The sequence below is a fragment of the Scyliorhinus torazame genome, chromosome 7 (assembly GCF_047496885.1).
Source record: "Scyliorhinus torazame isolate Kashiwa2021f chromosome 7, sScyTor2.1, whole genome shotgun sequence".
Classification (NCBI taxonomy): Eukaryota; Metazoa; Chordata; class Chondrichthyes; order Carcharhiniformes; family Scyliorhinidae; genus Scyliorhinus; species Scyliorhinus torazame.
This window is the reverse complement of record NC_092713.1, coordinates 102,918,916-102,935,425: the sequence shown is the minus strand read 5'-3', so window position 1 is coordinate 102,935,425 and position 16,510 is coordinate 102,918,916. Positions and strand designations below refer to the sequence as shown.

Here is a 16,510-nt window from a genome sequence, read left to right as displayed (position 1 = left end):
AGTCGATGAGGCTTTATTAAGCGTGACTGTTTCCCCCGCAGTTCAGTAGTAGACTATCTGCGGGGGAGGGCTCCAGGTACTTATACTCCGCCTTCAGGGCGGAGCTAGAGGTCAACGTCCAACCAGGACCCGGGATCTGTCAGCCAATGACATCATGGCTTCACAGTCCCACATGACCCCTAATGCATACTACCACAAGGCCTATTATCTGTCTCGACTTGAATGCCTGCAGGCCGTAGACATAATCATGAAATTTGAGGATGCCGTTGAGAAGACCCAAGTACTCCTTCTCAATCTGTGCATATCTGGTTTCAGTGGGCGTCATCGCCCTTGATACATAGGCTACTGGTGCCCAGGATGATGTGTCATCTCATTGAAGCAAAACCGCACCGATGCCATCCTGACTCGCATCTGCGGATATCTTTGTCTCCCGGTCCAGGTCAAAGAATGCCAGGACTGGTGCAGTGGTGAGCTTGGCTTTCAGCTCCAGCCACTCAGCCTGGTGTGCCGTCTTCCACTCAAAGCAGTTGACTTTTTCACCAGGTTGCGTAGGGCCGTGGTATGTGTGGCCATGTTTGGAATGAACTTGCCCAGAAAATTCACCATACCCCAGAAGCGCAGCACCGCCTTTTTGTCCTCTGGGACATTCATTGCCTCGATGGCCTTGATTTTGTCTGTGACTGGGCGCACACCATGCTGTGAGATCTGGTCGCCTAGGAACTTGAGCGTCGATGTGCCAAAACAACATATGGACCTGTTTAACTTTAGGCCGTTGGCATGTACACGGCGGAATATCTGCTGGAGACGGGACACATGTTCCTCAGGGGTCGTGGACCATATGATGATGTCATCCACGTACACACGAACCCCTTCAATGCCTTCCATCATCTGCTCCATGATGCGATGGAAGATCTCCGATGCCGAGATGATGCCAAATGGCATGCGATTGCAGCAGTATCTGCCAAAAGGCGTGTTGAAGGTGCAGCTGGAATTGCCAAAATCCCTGTGATGCATCCAATTTGGTGAAGAAGCACAGGTGTGCCATCTCACTCGTGAGTTCCTCCCGCTTCGGGATGGGGTAGTGTTCCCGCATGATATTCTTATTGAGATCCTTGGGATCAATGCAGATGCGCAGGTTCTCCGAAGACTTCTTTACGCACACCATCGAGCTGACCCAGTCAGTCGGTTCGGTGACCTTGGATATGATGCCTTTTTGCTGAAGATTCTTCAAAGAACAAAGCGAGAATCATTCAGGTCTGCAACGCTTTTCATCTTATAGGACTGGTTCAGAACACGTGACTTGTTTGTTGTTACTCTGTTAGTAATCTAACTGCACATCTCATCTCGAGACCCATCGTTTATTGTGTTTATGTGTGTCTGTCTGTGCATTTGAGGGAGTGGATGTTTTGTTGCATTTACTTTTCAGATGTTGTGCAAATAAACATTTATCCTTTCTTTTGATTTTAAAATGACCAGAAAGCATGTTCATGTCTATTCTTTCGTGTCACAACACTCAAAATGTTTAAAACACTCCTTCTCAAAATACGTTTGGTTGCAGTCAGCTGGGAGGTGAAGGAAAAGGGGGAAAAGTTATCTCATCACCTCTCCCTGTCCGTGACACATGCTGCCTTCATGTGTTTTGTCTACCAGGCACTCTAAGGTCCCGCTGTTTTTTACACGTCTCAGCATCCTACTATTTATTGTTTATTCCCTCGCCCTGTTTTCACTCCTAAAAAGTATTACCTCACACTTCTCTGGATGGAATATCATTTGCCACTTTTCTGCCTATCTGGTTGGGAAGGGGCTGGTTTTGGTTTAGCACACTGGGCTAAATCGCTGGCTTTTAAAGCAGACCAAGCAGGCCAGCAGCACGGTTCAATTCCCGTACCAGCCTCCCCGAACAGGCGCTGGAATGTGGCGACTAGGGGCTTTTCACAGTAACTTTATTGAAGCCTACATGTGACAATAAGCGATTTTCATTTCATTTTCATATCTGTTCAGTCCATTGATTGTTTCCAGCAGTCTACAGCATTCTTTCTCATATCAACCAACCAATTATTGTATCATCTAAAAATGACTTAGTCATTTAAGTGTAAATCATTGATCTATATATACACAGAAAGCAATTGATTGGGTAATGAATCCTGCGGCATCCCACTGGAAACTTTCCAGTCACAAAAACAGCCATTTTTACCATTTGGTTCCTGCTATTGAGCCAATTTTGGATTCAACTTTTTGCTTACCCTTGAATTCATGGGCTCTATATTTTTTTTCTGACCAGTCTGCCACAAGGGACTTTGTCAAAAGCCTTAAACTCCACATAGACTACATATTTCCTCATTGACCTTTTTATTACATCCTCAAAACATTAAATCAAGTTAGACAAAACCTTCTCTTGACAAGTCCATGCTAACTCTCCCTCATTAATTTGTGCCTTTATAAATGATGATATATATACTGTCCCTCAAATCTTTCCAATAATTTGTCCACTGACGTTAAGCTGACTGATGTGTAAAATCTCTGTCTATCCATTCCTTCCCTTTTAAACAATAGTATAACATTAGATTTAGATTTATTGTCACGTGTACCAAGGTACAGTGAAAAGTATTGTTCTGCCTACAGTCCAGGCAGATCGTTCCATGCATGAAAAAACATAGGACGTACGATAAATACACAATGTAAATACATGGACATCGGTGAAGCATATGGAGTATAATGCTACAACAGTAGAGAAGATGTGTAGAGAGATTAGTTCAGTCCATATGAGGTCATTTAGGAGTCTGGTAACAGTGGGGAAGAAGCTATTTTTAGCTGTGCTCCAGCAACATGTCTATGACCACAGAGGATTGGAAAATGGTCAGAGGCTCAGCAATTTCTTCTTTGCTTCTGGCAGTTTGGGATGCATTTTGTTTGATCCTGGCCACTTATCTACTTTCAAAGATTCTCAACTCCTTATACCATCCAATATTTCACACTCCGCTTTAATTACAATGCCTGCATCAATAGAAGGTAAGTCATTAAGAATCATACCTCCACACACAATTTATCTTTTAAGTCTCTTATGGTCCTTCTTTCCTTATTCTCTTGTTTTTTCACGCATTTTATAAAACATCTTTGGGATTTCCTTGATTTTGACTTGCTGGTGTTTTTATGCCCTTCCTTTACTCCTAACTTAATTTCAATTTTATCCCTGCATTTTCTATACTTCACAAGGCTTTCTGCAGTATTGGCTGGGTAGTCTAGAACTAAAGGGTCACAGCCTCAGGATACAAGTAGCCCATTTAGAACTGAGATGAGGAGAAACTCCTTCACTCACAGGGTGGTGAACCTTTGGATTTCTCAACCACAGAAGGCTGTGGAGGCAATGATCATATTTAAGAAGGAAATTGATCAGATTTATAGACTCTAAACATGGCTCAGGGTATGGGGAGAGTTCAAGGGTATGCCACTGGGATAAAGGATCGGCCATGATCATATTGTATAACGGAGCAGACTGGATGGGCCAAGTGGCCTACTTCTGCTCCATAGTCTTATGGCCTTATAACAAAATATGAGATTGTTCACTGCAATGTTAAAGTATGTACGAGTTATCCATCGATTGTACTCCCAGACAAAGCACAAAATGAGCAATTTCTGAAGTATTGCCCTGAGTGGCTGAATAAAGGAATTCCCTGCCTCACAGTAAATAATCAGTTTTATCTGTGTTGCTAGGATTTGCAAGATGAACTGGGCAGGGAGAAGTTGCGGACACAACAGGAAATGCAGGTAGGTGTAAATTTCTTTAGATAAACTATTCCATGTCAGTGTGGTTGTGTGCCTCGTTCTTGTTCCACTTTACCAGCTTCACTGTATTCACACCTCCATTGGAGCTAATTTTGTTCACTGGAACTGGTGGTACCAGATTTAATATTATGTCTGTTGAGCCCTGTATCTCTACATTATTTAATCCTCCTTGTCGTAACTACCGAGTTCATTCAGGTGACTTCTGAAAATGTAAATAACCTGTTTCTGGCATCATTTACAGCACAGACTAAATCTGTTGTGCTATTGAGTGCAGTAAAACAGCTTTATTTGCATCGCATTCAAGACTAGCTGAACTTGAGTCACTGTCATCTCATCAAAATAATCCTCACATGAATATAACACATTGTTTAATTATTTTACTCCAGTTCTAAGCAGAAACTCTTTTTAGCCAATTTGTCCAGAGTGGCAAGTTAAATAGATTCACTACATTCATGAATAACATGGAAAATGTTGATTCAATGTATGTTATCCTGCCTCTGTTATGAAGTTATGAGTTCAAGCTTCTATTTCAGGGATTGAGCGTGAATCTAGACTGAAGGAATGTTGTGCTTCTGGTGGATGCTATATTTCAGACGAGATCTTAAACTTCGATCAGGATGTAAAAGATCACTTGACACCGTTTTGAAGAAGAGTTGGGAATTATCTCAGTATTTTGGCCAATATTTGTTCCTCAACCAAGACCAGCAAAGCAGATTAACCAGTTATGTGTCTCATTCGCTAGCACAAGTTTGCCTTTATAACAATAATGAGCAACTTTAGAATAATTTATCCATGGTTTTGGACATCCTGGGCATGCAAGTTAATTCATAAAAATTTTCTGTATGGGAACACAGTAAAATAATTAAATGTATTTAATTCAATCTTCAATGATCTGAACTAAGGATTGTAAGATTATTTATTTGAACATACTACTACTTAAATGCCGCTCACCAATCAGCAAATGAAAAATAACCACATGTTTGCCATTGGTTCTGGGATGAATGTTGGATAGGATTCTGAGAGAACATCCCGTCCTTCCTTGGTTTAATATCTCACCTGACAACAGGCAACTTTGACATTCCAGCAGTCCCTCAGTACTTATATGAAGTACAAGTCTAAATTATGAGTTACTAATTGCTACCATTAAGTTAATTAACACACACACATGATAAAATTGTGTTTCCACAGGTTATGCACAATGTATCATATTTGGACTTTGTGCTTTATTTAGTGAGACAACAGTTTACTGATTATACGCTTAAAAAGGGGGCCTAATCTCTTGCAAAAATACTTGCGCTTTACCTCAGTTAATGGATCCAGTATTGAGTAAATGTCTGATGAAGGCACACATCATTGTATGCGGACTAATGTGATTATTACGTTGGAAACTTCCAATGGTCATGTTGCGCCTGTGTGGAATTTGATCACATGCATTACCAGTGTCAACAAAGATTTTAGGAAGGACAGTGCTACACTGCATTGTACCACTTGGCAAGGCATTAAAAATTTTAATATAGACTGGTTTTCCCTCATTGTAGTGCTCCAACATGTTAAGTGAAGGGTGTGAAGCCATCATAATTTCACCTGACCCTTCTGTTCTTATAGTTGAGATCAGCAAGTACAGCCAAGAAAGGAAAATGAAACATAAAACTTCTTGGTTCCGTCTTAAAATTGTAATGCTTCACAAATTATATGTATCTTTGATTTTCATTACTGGTTTGACCATACATTCACCTAATCCACAACCTGCTACTCCAAATATTAGCTGGACTTTCCTTTTTGGGACTTTTACATTTCTCCAAATTGATCCGAATCAAGATACATTTCCCTGGCTTGGGGTTCGTAAAAATTAAAATGCACGTCAAGCTGCTAGTAGTCCAAAGATGTGCGGGTTAGGTGGATTGGCCATGCTAAATTGCCCTTATTGTTCAAAAAATGTTAAGTGGGGGTTACTGGGATAGGGTAGATATGTGGGCTTCAGTAGGGTGCTCTTTGTAAGGGCCGGTGCAGATCCAAAGGGCCTCCTTCTGCACTGTAAATTTTATGATTCTATAGACGCCCGATGCCAAGAAGGACCCATCAGTGCGAACAGAATATTAATGGTACCACAGTAGGGATGGCACTGAAGTGCCAGAAACGCCAGCAAGAAACGTTTCAAGGAACAGAAATACCCTGAAGAAGTATCTCACTACAATGGCCTCAGCTAAGATCATGGCCTAAAGCAGGTAGACACAGAGAGATAGATTAAAAAGCTATGTAGATGGAACTGTGGAAAAAAGTTTTCAGTTTGTATTTTAGTACTGGCATTGTAGGAGACATGAAACAAAGCCCCTGCCTCTCTTCTAGTAATTCAGGTAGATATATTTTAACAATGCCATGGCACGATCTGCAGAAGAGCAGGAAATTCATCCTGTTCATTGACCAAGATAGATTGGATTACGGTCTTATCTGGCAGAGTGCAGTGCTCCTTCAATTCTACAATTTATAAAAGGAACTTCTGACATATTGTGTTCGTTATCAATGTTGGGTGCACAAATACAGGACGGAAGTTATCAATTTTTTGTCTTAAGTGTCAGCTCGGGCAGGAAAGCAGAGGGTATCCCACTGGCTTTGCTCTGCTAGCTTTTCACGCTGTATTTTTAGATACTGTCAAAAAAATCCAAAGGGTAGATCCCACGATGTCATGCTGGCAGCCCACCACATCAGCAACTTCGGCTTTTAAAAGATTGTCGCTCTTTAAAAAGGGAGCAGAAAATCCCCACCAGTCTGAAACCTCTTTTCCAAAGATGCCACTTTTAGTATGATGTGGCAGCAATCTTACTTTCTAGTCTACCCCTCAACACTTACCTAAGGTCCCGATCTTAACGGAGGTCTTCATGGGTGATGCAGTCTGATCTTCAGGATCCTCAGCCTCTGTCACATTCCCTGCTGGCTCTCCTGATTCACAGGAACATGCTGTGCTGCTATCAATATTCTGTTTGCACTGATCAGACCTTCATAACAATAGGCATATGGCCATGAGCTCACCATGACATTTATTCCTGTTCTTTGTGAGGGCTTTGTGACTGCTGCATTTCCACATGTAATAACAGAATGAACTCAGCACCTGAGAACTGCGTAGAACTTTGGCCATTTTTGAGGCATAAGAGTCGTCGAATTGGTCTAGTGTCTTTTTTCCATAGGACCATAGAAAAGTTATGGCACAGAAAAAGGCCATTCAGCCCTTCCTGTATGCGCCAACCAAAAAAAAGAAACTAGCCACTCATTTTAATCCCACTTTCCAAATCTCTTTACAGCCTCTGTATCCTCCTCAAAGCTTATTCTCACCTAGCTTTGTATCATCAGTAAACTTTCATTCATTACTCTCCGTCTCTTTGTCTAAGCCATTAAGACAAATTGTAAATAGTTGAGGCCCCAGAACAGATGCATGCAGCACTCCACGAGTCATAGCCTGCAAATTAGGGATTATCCGGTTCATCCCAACTTTTTGATTCTTTTGATTTTTCATAGCCAGCTCCAGAGATATAATAAAAGGAAAATACTGTGGATGCTGGAAATCGGAAATAAAAATAGCAAATCTGGTAAAACTCAACAGGTTTGGCAGCATCTATGGAGCGAGAAACAAGAGTTAACAATTTCTTCTGAACAAAAGTCATATTGGGGTCAAAACATTAACTGTGGGGATTTGAACTAATACAGAAAGGTGCCATTTGTTTGTCCACACTTCCATTTTGGAAAAGGCTTTTTAGATCAATATAAAGGTTTGAACTGGAGAGAATGGTTGATTTTAATTGATTGACATCTTTATGAAGTTACAATAAGTTCCTCCTTTCATCTCTTTTGTCAATATCTCAATGTTTATTTGCACAACATTAAGAAATGTGAAGTGTTACAAGTCTGTTATTGAAACTTTAATTATTTGTATGATTAACACTTTTATATGGTTGTTGGAGCAGCAGTTTTATTTTCAAAAGATTTGTGAGCAGTTCCACATATGCTATTGTACTGAAACAATGAGCCATATCATCGAGTGATAGAAACAGAAAATGCTGTATAAGCGTAGCAAGTCTGGCAGCATCTGTGGAGAGAGAGAGTTAACATTTTGAGTTCATATGACCCTGTACAAAAGTGAATGACAAAATAAATTGAGTAAATGTGCATGGAAGAGCCATGAGTTGGCATGGAGTGTATATGGAGCTTTGGGTGGGTGGCATGAGTTGGTATGAAAGGCATGAAGATGACATGAAGAGTGGGTGACAGGTGAGGTTGAGGGATGTGAGGGGTGAGAGACAAATCACCGTTAATAACTGGGATGACGTCTCAGAGAATCGAGAAGGGGGGCCTTCTAACCAATTCATATCTGCGCTCACCCCACCCCCATGATCACCTAACCTCTGCTTCTGAGGTTTGTGGGCCCAACTCTATCCTGTATCCACCTCTCCATTCCCTTTTGCAGACCAGAGATTGTGTCATTTAGGGGGCCTTTCTACCAAGGCAGGTTGGCAAGTTGAGTAATTTCCTGGATTGAGGTATCTGCCTCAGAGGTGAAATGAAATGAAAATCGCTTATTGTCACAAGTAGGCTTCAAATGAAATTACTGTGAAAAGCCCCTAGTTGCCACATTCCGGCGCCTGTTCGGAGAGGCTGGTACGGGAATTGAACCGTGCTGCTGGCCTGCCTTGGTCTGCTTTAAAAGCTGACTTTCCGAATCACTTCAGTGCTGCAGTCAGAAGTGTTGCTTTTGGATCTTTTTGGCCCCATCTACACTCTTGTGTTGGGGGGGGTGGAGGGCGGAGACGGAGTTAAGGCCCAATCAGATCAGCCATGATCTTATTGAATGGTGATGCAGGCTGGGTGGGCCAAATGGTCGTCTCTTCCTCCTATTTCTGATCAACCCTATTTAAATCACAATAGGTGAAGTCTCCTGGCTAATATTTATCCCTCAACCAATGTCACAAATTATCTACTTATCTATCTTACTCCTATTTATGGGGCTTTGCCTGGTGCAAATTGGCTGGTACATTACTCTCACGCCAATAATTACATCTCAAACTTTGGTGCAAAATACTTTGAGATCCTGAAGTCGTGAAACGTGCTCTAATAAATGTAAGCATTTTCTTTTTAAGTATCACCATTTTGGGGAGGCGGTGGCATAGTTGCTGGACCACTAATCCAGAGACCCAGGATAATGATCAGGGAACCTGGGTTCGAATCCCACCATGGCAGGTGATGGAATTTAAACTCAATAAAATATCTGGAATTAAAAGTCTAATGATGACTATGAAACCATTGTCGATTGTTGTAAAAAAACATCTGGTTTGCTGATGTCCTTTAGGGAAGGAAATCTGCCAGCCTTACCTGGTCTGGCCTACATGTGACTCCAGAACCACAGCAATGTGATTGACTTTCAAATGCCCTCTGAAATGGCCTAGCAAGCCACTCAGATGTATTCAACTGCTACACAAACATAAAAAAAGGAATGAAACCAGACGGACCACCCAGCGTCTGCGGCAAACCCAGCCCTGCCAACTCTGCAAAGTCCTCCTTACTAACATCTGGGGACTTGTGCCAAATTTAGGAGAGCTGTCTCACAGACTAGTTAAGCAACAGTCTGACATAGTCATACTCACATAATCATGTCTTACAGACAATTAGTCATACTCACAGAATCATATATTACAATGTCCCAGATACCATTATCACCATTCCTGCTTATGCCCTGTCTCACCAGCGGGACAGACCCAGCAGAGGTGGCGACAATGGCATACAGTTGGGAGGGAGTTGCCCTGGGAATCCTCAACATTGACTCAGGACCCCATGAAGTCTTATAGCTTCAGGTTAAACATGGGCAAGGAAACCACCTGCTGATTACCACGTACCAGCCACCATCAGTTGATGAATCAGTACTCCTCCATGTTAAACACCACTTGGAGGAAGCAATGAGGGTGGCAAGGGTGCAGAACATGCTCTGGGTGGGGGACTTCAATGTGCATCACCAAGAGTAGCTCGGTAGTACCACAACAGACCAAGCTGGTCGGGTCCTAAAGGACATCGCTGCTAGACTGGGACTGCAGCAGGTGGTGAGGAAACCAAGAGGAAAAAACATACTTGTTTAAAAAATATATATTTTATTAAAGTTTTTCGATCAAAAAGAATTTTCCATTTTTACAACTTTGTAACAAAATGTACATTGACCGTTATTTAAACAATATATTAAACTAACAACAAGTGCAGAAAAAGAACAAGAAAAGAGAAATAATACTGAAAAAATAAATATAAACAACTAGGATGGAGAAAAAAAAACCAAACACCGAATACACCCTCCCCCCCCCCCCCTCCCTCCCCCCTGGGTTGCTGCTGCTGTCTTTCCTGTTTTCCCTTATCGCTCTGCGAGATAGTCAAGGAACGGATGCCACCGCCTGGTGAACCCTTGAGCCGAACCTCTTAGTGCGTATTTTATTCGCTCCAATTTTATAAACCCTGCCATGTCGTTTATCCAGGCCTCCACGCCCGGGGGTTTGGCTTCTTTCCACACAAGTAGAATCCTTCGCCGGGCTACTCGGCCTCTCTCGCCTCCTGCACTCCCGGCTCTTCTGCAACCCAAATATAGCCAACCCCCAGCTCGGTTCGACCCGGACCCCCCCCACCTTTGAGATCACTCTTGAAACACCCACCCAGAACCCATGCAATACCGGACATGACCAAAACATGTGGGTGTGGTTCGCCGGGCTTCCCGCGCATCTCCCGCACCTATCCTCCACTCCAAAAAATCTACTCAGCCTTGCTCCAGTCATATGCGCCCTGTGTAGAACCTTGAATTGGATCAGGCTAAGCCTGGCACACAAGGACGAGGAATTTACCCTACTTAGGGCATCTGCCCACAGCCCCTCCTCAATATCTTCCCCCAGCTCCTCCTCCCATTTACCCTTCAGCTCCTCTACCATCGTCTGCCCCTCGTCTCTCATTTCCCTGTATATATTGGACACTTTACGTTCACCAACCCATGCCCCCGAAATCACTCTGTCCTGGATCCCTTGCGCCGGGAGCTGCGGAAATTCCCTCACCTGTTGCCTCGCAAATGCCCTCACTTGCATATGTCGGAAGGCATTCCCAGGTGGCAACCCGTATTTTTCTACCAATGCTCCCAAACTCGCGAATGTCCCGTCCAAGAACAAGTCCTTCAACTTCCCAATTCCTGCTTGCTGCCAAGATTGGAATCCCCCATCTATCCTCCCCGGGACGAACCTGTGATTGTTCCTTATCGGGGACCACACCGAGGCACCCGTCACTCCCCTATGTAGTCTCCACTGCCCCCAAATCTTCAAAGTCGCCCCCACTACTGGGTTTGTGGTGTATTTTTTCGGGGAGAACGGTAACGGCGCCGTCGCCAGTGTTTTTAAACTTGTTCCCTTACAGGACGCCATCTCCAGCCTTTTCCACGCCGCCCCTTCTTCTTCCCTCATCCACTTACATATCATGGACACGTTGGCGGCCCAATAATAGTCACTCCAACTCGGCAGTGACAGTCCCCCTCTTTACCCTTGGGGTCTTTCCAGCCCACACAAAGCTCATAATACTCCTGTCCACTTTCTTGAAAAAGGCCTTTGTAATCAGTATGGGGAGGCACTGAAACACGAAAAGAAATCTCGGGAGGACCACCATTTTAACCGCCTGTACTCTGCCCGCCAGTGACAGGGGCACCATGTCCCACCTCTTAAAGTCCTCCTCCATCTGCTCTACCAGTCACGTCAAGTTAAGTTTATGCAAGGTTCCCCAGTTCCTGGCCACCTGGATCCCTAGATATCGAAAATCCCTTGCTACTCTCCTCAGCGGCAGATCGTCTGTCCCCCTGCCCTGTTCCCCGGGGTGCATCACCAAAAGTTCACTCTTTCCCATATTCAATTTATAACCCGAGAACTCTCCAAACTCCCTGAGTGTCTGCATTATCTCTGGCATCCTCTACACTGGGTCCGCCACATATAGCAGCAAATCATCCGCAGATAATGACACCCGATGTTCCTCTCCTCCTCTGAGCAACCCCCTCCACTTCTTAGAGCCCCTGAGCGCTATGGCCAATGGCTTGATTGCCAACGCGAACAGTAACGGGGACAGGGGGCACCCCTGTCTTGTGCCCCTATGTAATCGGAAATAGTCGGATCGTTGCCTGTTTGTAACCACGCTTGCCACCGGGACCCCGTACAGGAGCTGAACCCATCTGATGAACCCCTCTCCAAATCCAAATCTCTTCAGTACCTCCCACAGGTAGTCCCACTCCACTCTATTAAATGCCTTCTCTGCATCCATCGCCACCACTATCTCCGCCTCCCCCTCCGGTGGGGGCATCATCATCACCCCCAGCAACCTTCGTATATTGGCATTCAATTGCCTCCCTTTAATAAACCCTGTCTGGTCGTCATGTACCACCCCTGGGACACAGTCCTCTATCCTTGTCGCCATCACTTTGGCTAGTAACTTGGCATCTACATTTAGGAGGGAGATGGGCCTGTATGACCCGCACTGCAGCGGGTCTTTGTCTCATTTCAGGATCAAAGATATTGTCGCCTCCGACATTGTCGGGGGTAGTGTCCCCCTTTCCTTAGCCTCATTGAAGGTTCTCGTCAGGAGTGGGGCCAGCAGGTCCACATATTTCCTGTAAAATTCCACCGGGAACCCATCTGGTCCCAGGGCCTTTCCTGCCTGCATGTTCCCAATTCCTTTGATCACCTCCTCCACCTCAATCTGCGCTCCCAAACCTGCCGCCACCTGCTCCTCAACCCTCGGGAACTCCAGCTGGTCCAGGAAGTGTATCATTCCCCCTTTCCCCTCCGGGGGTTGGGACTTATACAGCCCCTCATAAAATGACTTAAACACCCCGTTCACCCTCCCCGCTCTCTGCTCCATCCTTCCCTCCCTGTCCCTAACTCCTCCGATCTTTCTCGCCGCCCCCTCTTCCTAAGTTGTTGGGCCAGCAATCGGCTCGCCTTTTCCCCATATTCGTATTGTATTCCCTGTGCCTTCCTCCACTGCGTCTCCGCCTTACCCGTGGTCAGTAGGTCAAACTCCGTCTGTAGTCTCCGTCTTTCCCTGTATAACCCTTCATCCGGGGCCTCCGCATATTGCCTATCCACCCTCAGAATCTCCCCAATCAGTCTCTCCCTTTCTTTACCCTCTTGTTTCCCCCTGTGGGCTCTTATGGAAATCAGCTCCCCCCTAACCACCGCCTTCAGCGCCTCCCATACTACTCCCACCTGGACTGCTCCATCATCATTGACCTCTAGGTATCTTTCAATACATCCCCTCACCCTTCCACATACCCCCTCATCCGCCAACAGTCCCATGTCTAATCTCCAAAGTGGGCGCTGCTCCTTCTCCTCTCCTAGATCCAGATCTACCCAATGTGGGGCGTGATCTGAAACGGCTATAGCCGAATATTCCATTCCTACCACTTTCGGGATCAGCGCCCTTCCTAGGACAAAAAAGTCTATCCGGGAGTATACTTTATGGACGTGGGAGAAGAAGGAAAACTCTTTACTCCTCGGTCTAGCAAATCTCCAGGGATCTACTCCTCCCATCTGCTCCATAAACCCCTTAAGCACCTTGGCCGCTGCCGGCTTCCTCCCGGTCCTAGATCTGGACCGGTCCAGCCCTGGGTCCAGCACCGTGTTGAAGTCCCCCCCCATTACCAAATTTCCCATCTCTAGGTCTGGGATGCGCCCCAACATATGCTTCATAAAACCCGCATCATCCCAGTTCGGGATGTATACGTTCACCAGCACCACCGCCTCACCTTGCAATCTGCCACTCACCATCACGTACCTGCCCCCACTGTCCACCACTATGGTCTTAGCCTCAAACGATACCCGTTTCCCCACCAGTATTGCCACCCCTCTATTTTTCATATCTAAGCCTGAGTGGAATACCTGTCCCACCCATCCTTTCCTTAATCTGACCTGATCCGCCAGTTTCAGGTGCGTCTCCTGAAGCATAACCACATCCGCCTTCAGTCTCTTTAGGTGCGCAAATACCCTTGCCCTCTTAATCGGCCCATTCAGCCCTCTCACGTTCCACATGATCAACCGGGTTGGGGGGGCCCTTTACCCGCCCCCCATCGTCGACTAGCCACCCCCTTTTTTAAACCAGCTCCTCACCCGGGTCCCACGCACCCGTTTGTCCCCCAGACGGCGCCCTCCCGTCCCGACCATCCCATCCCGTATCAGCTCCCCCTTACCCTCAGCAGCAGCAACCCATTTAGTCCCCCCCCCCCCCCCCCCCCCCCGCTTGATTGCTCCCCCCATATTGCTTCCGGGAGTCAGCAAACTCTGGCTGACCTCGGCTTCCCCCGTTTACCCTTGGCCTCCCTGCATGTGAGGCTCCCTTCCTTCCTGCGCCCACTTTTCCCGCCGCAATTTCCATAGCGCGGGGAAAAAAAACGCGCTTCCCTCTCAGCCCCGCCCCTAGTGGCGCAGCTCCCTCTCCCCTTCCCTGTCCCCTTCCCCACCGGCGCCCACATTTCTTCGTGTCCCCCCCTCAGGGGGGGGTGGGGGAGAAAAAAAAATTCTCCCGTCTAACATTTTTACAGATAAACCCTCCCCCTCTCCCCCCTTTGCATTTCTTTGCCACCACCTCACTACTTCTTTCCAAACATCAATTTATCAATTCTAGTCCAACTTCTCTTCTTGAATAAATGTCCACGCCTCCTCTGCCGTCTCAAAGTAGTGGTGTTTGCCCTGGTGCGTAACCCACAGTCTTGCCGGCTGCAGCATTCCAAATTTTACTTTCTTCCTGTGGAGCACCGCCTTGGCCCGATTGAAACTCGCCCTCCTTCTCGCCACCTCCGCACTCCAATCTTGATACACGCGGATCACCACGTTCTCCCACCTGCTACTCCGTGTCTTCTTAGCCCATCTCAGGACCATCTCCCTGTCCTTGTAGCGGTGGAACCTCACCACTATTGCTCGCGGTATTTCCCCTGCCTTTGGTCTTCTCACGAGGACCCGGTATGCTCCCTCCACTTCCAGGGGGCCCGTCGGGACCTCAGCTCCCATTAAAGTATGGAGCATCGTACTCACATACGCCCCAACATCAGCTCCCTCTGCCCCTTCGGGAAGACCCAAAATACTTAGATTCTTCCTCCTCAAGCTATTTTCCAGGGCTTCCAGCCTTTCTATGCACCTCTTATGTAGTGCCTCGTGGGTCTCCGTTTTTACCACCAAGCCCTGTATCTCGTCATCATTCTCGGCTGCCTTTGCCTTCACTCCACGGAGCTCCATCGCCTGGGTCTTTTGCGTCTCCTTCAATCCCTCAATCGCCAGCAACATCGGCGCCAGCACCTCCTTCTTGAGCTCCTCCACACATCGTCGGAGGAACTCCTGCTGTTCCGGGCCCCATACCATCTGGGCTCCCTCAGCCGCCATCTTGCTTCTCCCTTCTCTTCTCTGCCGTTGCTCCAGAGGATCCTCCGCAATCTGGCCTCTACTATCGCTTCTTTCCATCCACACCCGGGGGGACTCCTTCCTTTGTCGCCTCACACTGGGTTTGGCCGTACAAAATTTCCGTTGGGGCTCCCGATAAGAGCCCAAAAGTCCATTGAAACGGGAGGTGCCGAAACGTGTGGCTTAGCTGGTCATCGCCGCAACCGGAAGTCCAGGAAAAAACATACTTGACCTCATCCTCACCAATCTGCCTGCTGCAGATGCATCTGTAGTATCGGCAGAAGTGATCGCCGCATAATCCTTGTAGAGACAAAGTCCAGTCTTCACATTGAGGATACCCTCCATTGTGTTGTGTGGCACTACCACTGTGCTAAATGGGATAGACTTTGAACAGATCTAGCAACTCAAGACTGGGCACCATGAGGCGCTGTGGGCCATCAGCAGCAGCAGATCTGTATTCAACCACAATCTGCAATCTCATGGCCTGACATATCTCCCAGTCTAGGACATCTGTCAACCAAGCCAGGGGATCAACCCTGGTTCAATGAAGAGTGCAGGAGAGCATGCCAGGACAAACACCAGACATACCGAAAAATGAGGTGTCAACCTGGTGAAACTACAACACAGGACTACTTAGGTGTGCCAAACAACATAAGCAGCAAATAATAGACAGAGCTAAGCGATTCCACAATGAATGCAACAGATCTAAGCTCTGCAGTCCTGCCACATCCAGCCATGAATGGTGGTGGACAATCAAACAACTCACTGGAGGAGGCTCCACAAATATCCCCATCCTCAATGATGGAGGAGCCCAGCATGTATGTGCAAAAGACAAGGCTGAGGCAATATTCAGGCAGTCATGCGGAGTAGATGATCCATCTTCGCCTCCTCCGGAGGTCCCCAGTATCACAGAAGTCAGTCTTCAGCCAATACGATTCACTCCACGTGATATCAAGAAACGGCTGTAGGCACTGGATACTGCAAAAGCTATGGGCCGTGACAATATCCCAGCAATAATACTGAAGACTTGTGCTCCAGAATTTTCCACACCCCTAGCCAAGCTGTTCCAGGACAGCTACAACACTGGCATGTATCCGACAATGTGGAAAATTGTGCAGGTGTGTCCTGTACACAAGAAACAGGACAAATCCAACCCAGCCAATTACCACCCAATCAGTCTACTCTCCATCATCAGCAAAGTGTTGGAAGGAGTCATCAACAGTGCTATCAGGCGGCACTTACTCAACAATAATCTGCTCACTGGCGCTCAGTTTGGATTCTGCCAGGGTCACTCA

The 16,510-nt window shown here is 46.3% G+C and overlaps 1 protein-coding gene across 2 annotated transcripts in view; it reads left to right on the top strand.

Annotated features, from left to right (window-relative positions):
* Positions 1–16,510, top strand: part of pde4dip (phosphodiesterase 4D interacting protein) — an 888,328-nt gene that overhangs the window by 495,193 nt on the left and 376,625 nt on the right. For both annotated transcript variants that reach the window (XM_072511203.1, XM_072511204.1), the window contains one exon: positions 3,712–3,765. In XM_072511203.1, the coding sequence (XP_072367304.1) occupies positions 3,712–3,765 (54 nt within the window). The remainder of the gene's footprint in view (positions 1–3,711; positions 3,766–16,510) is intronic.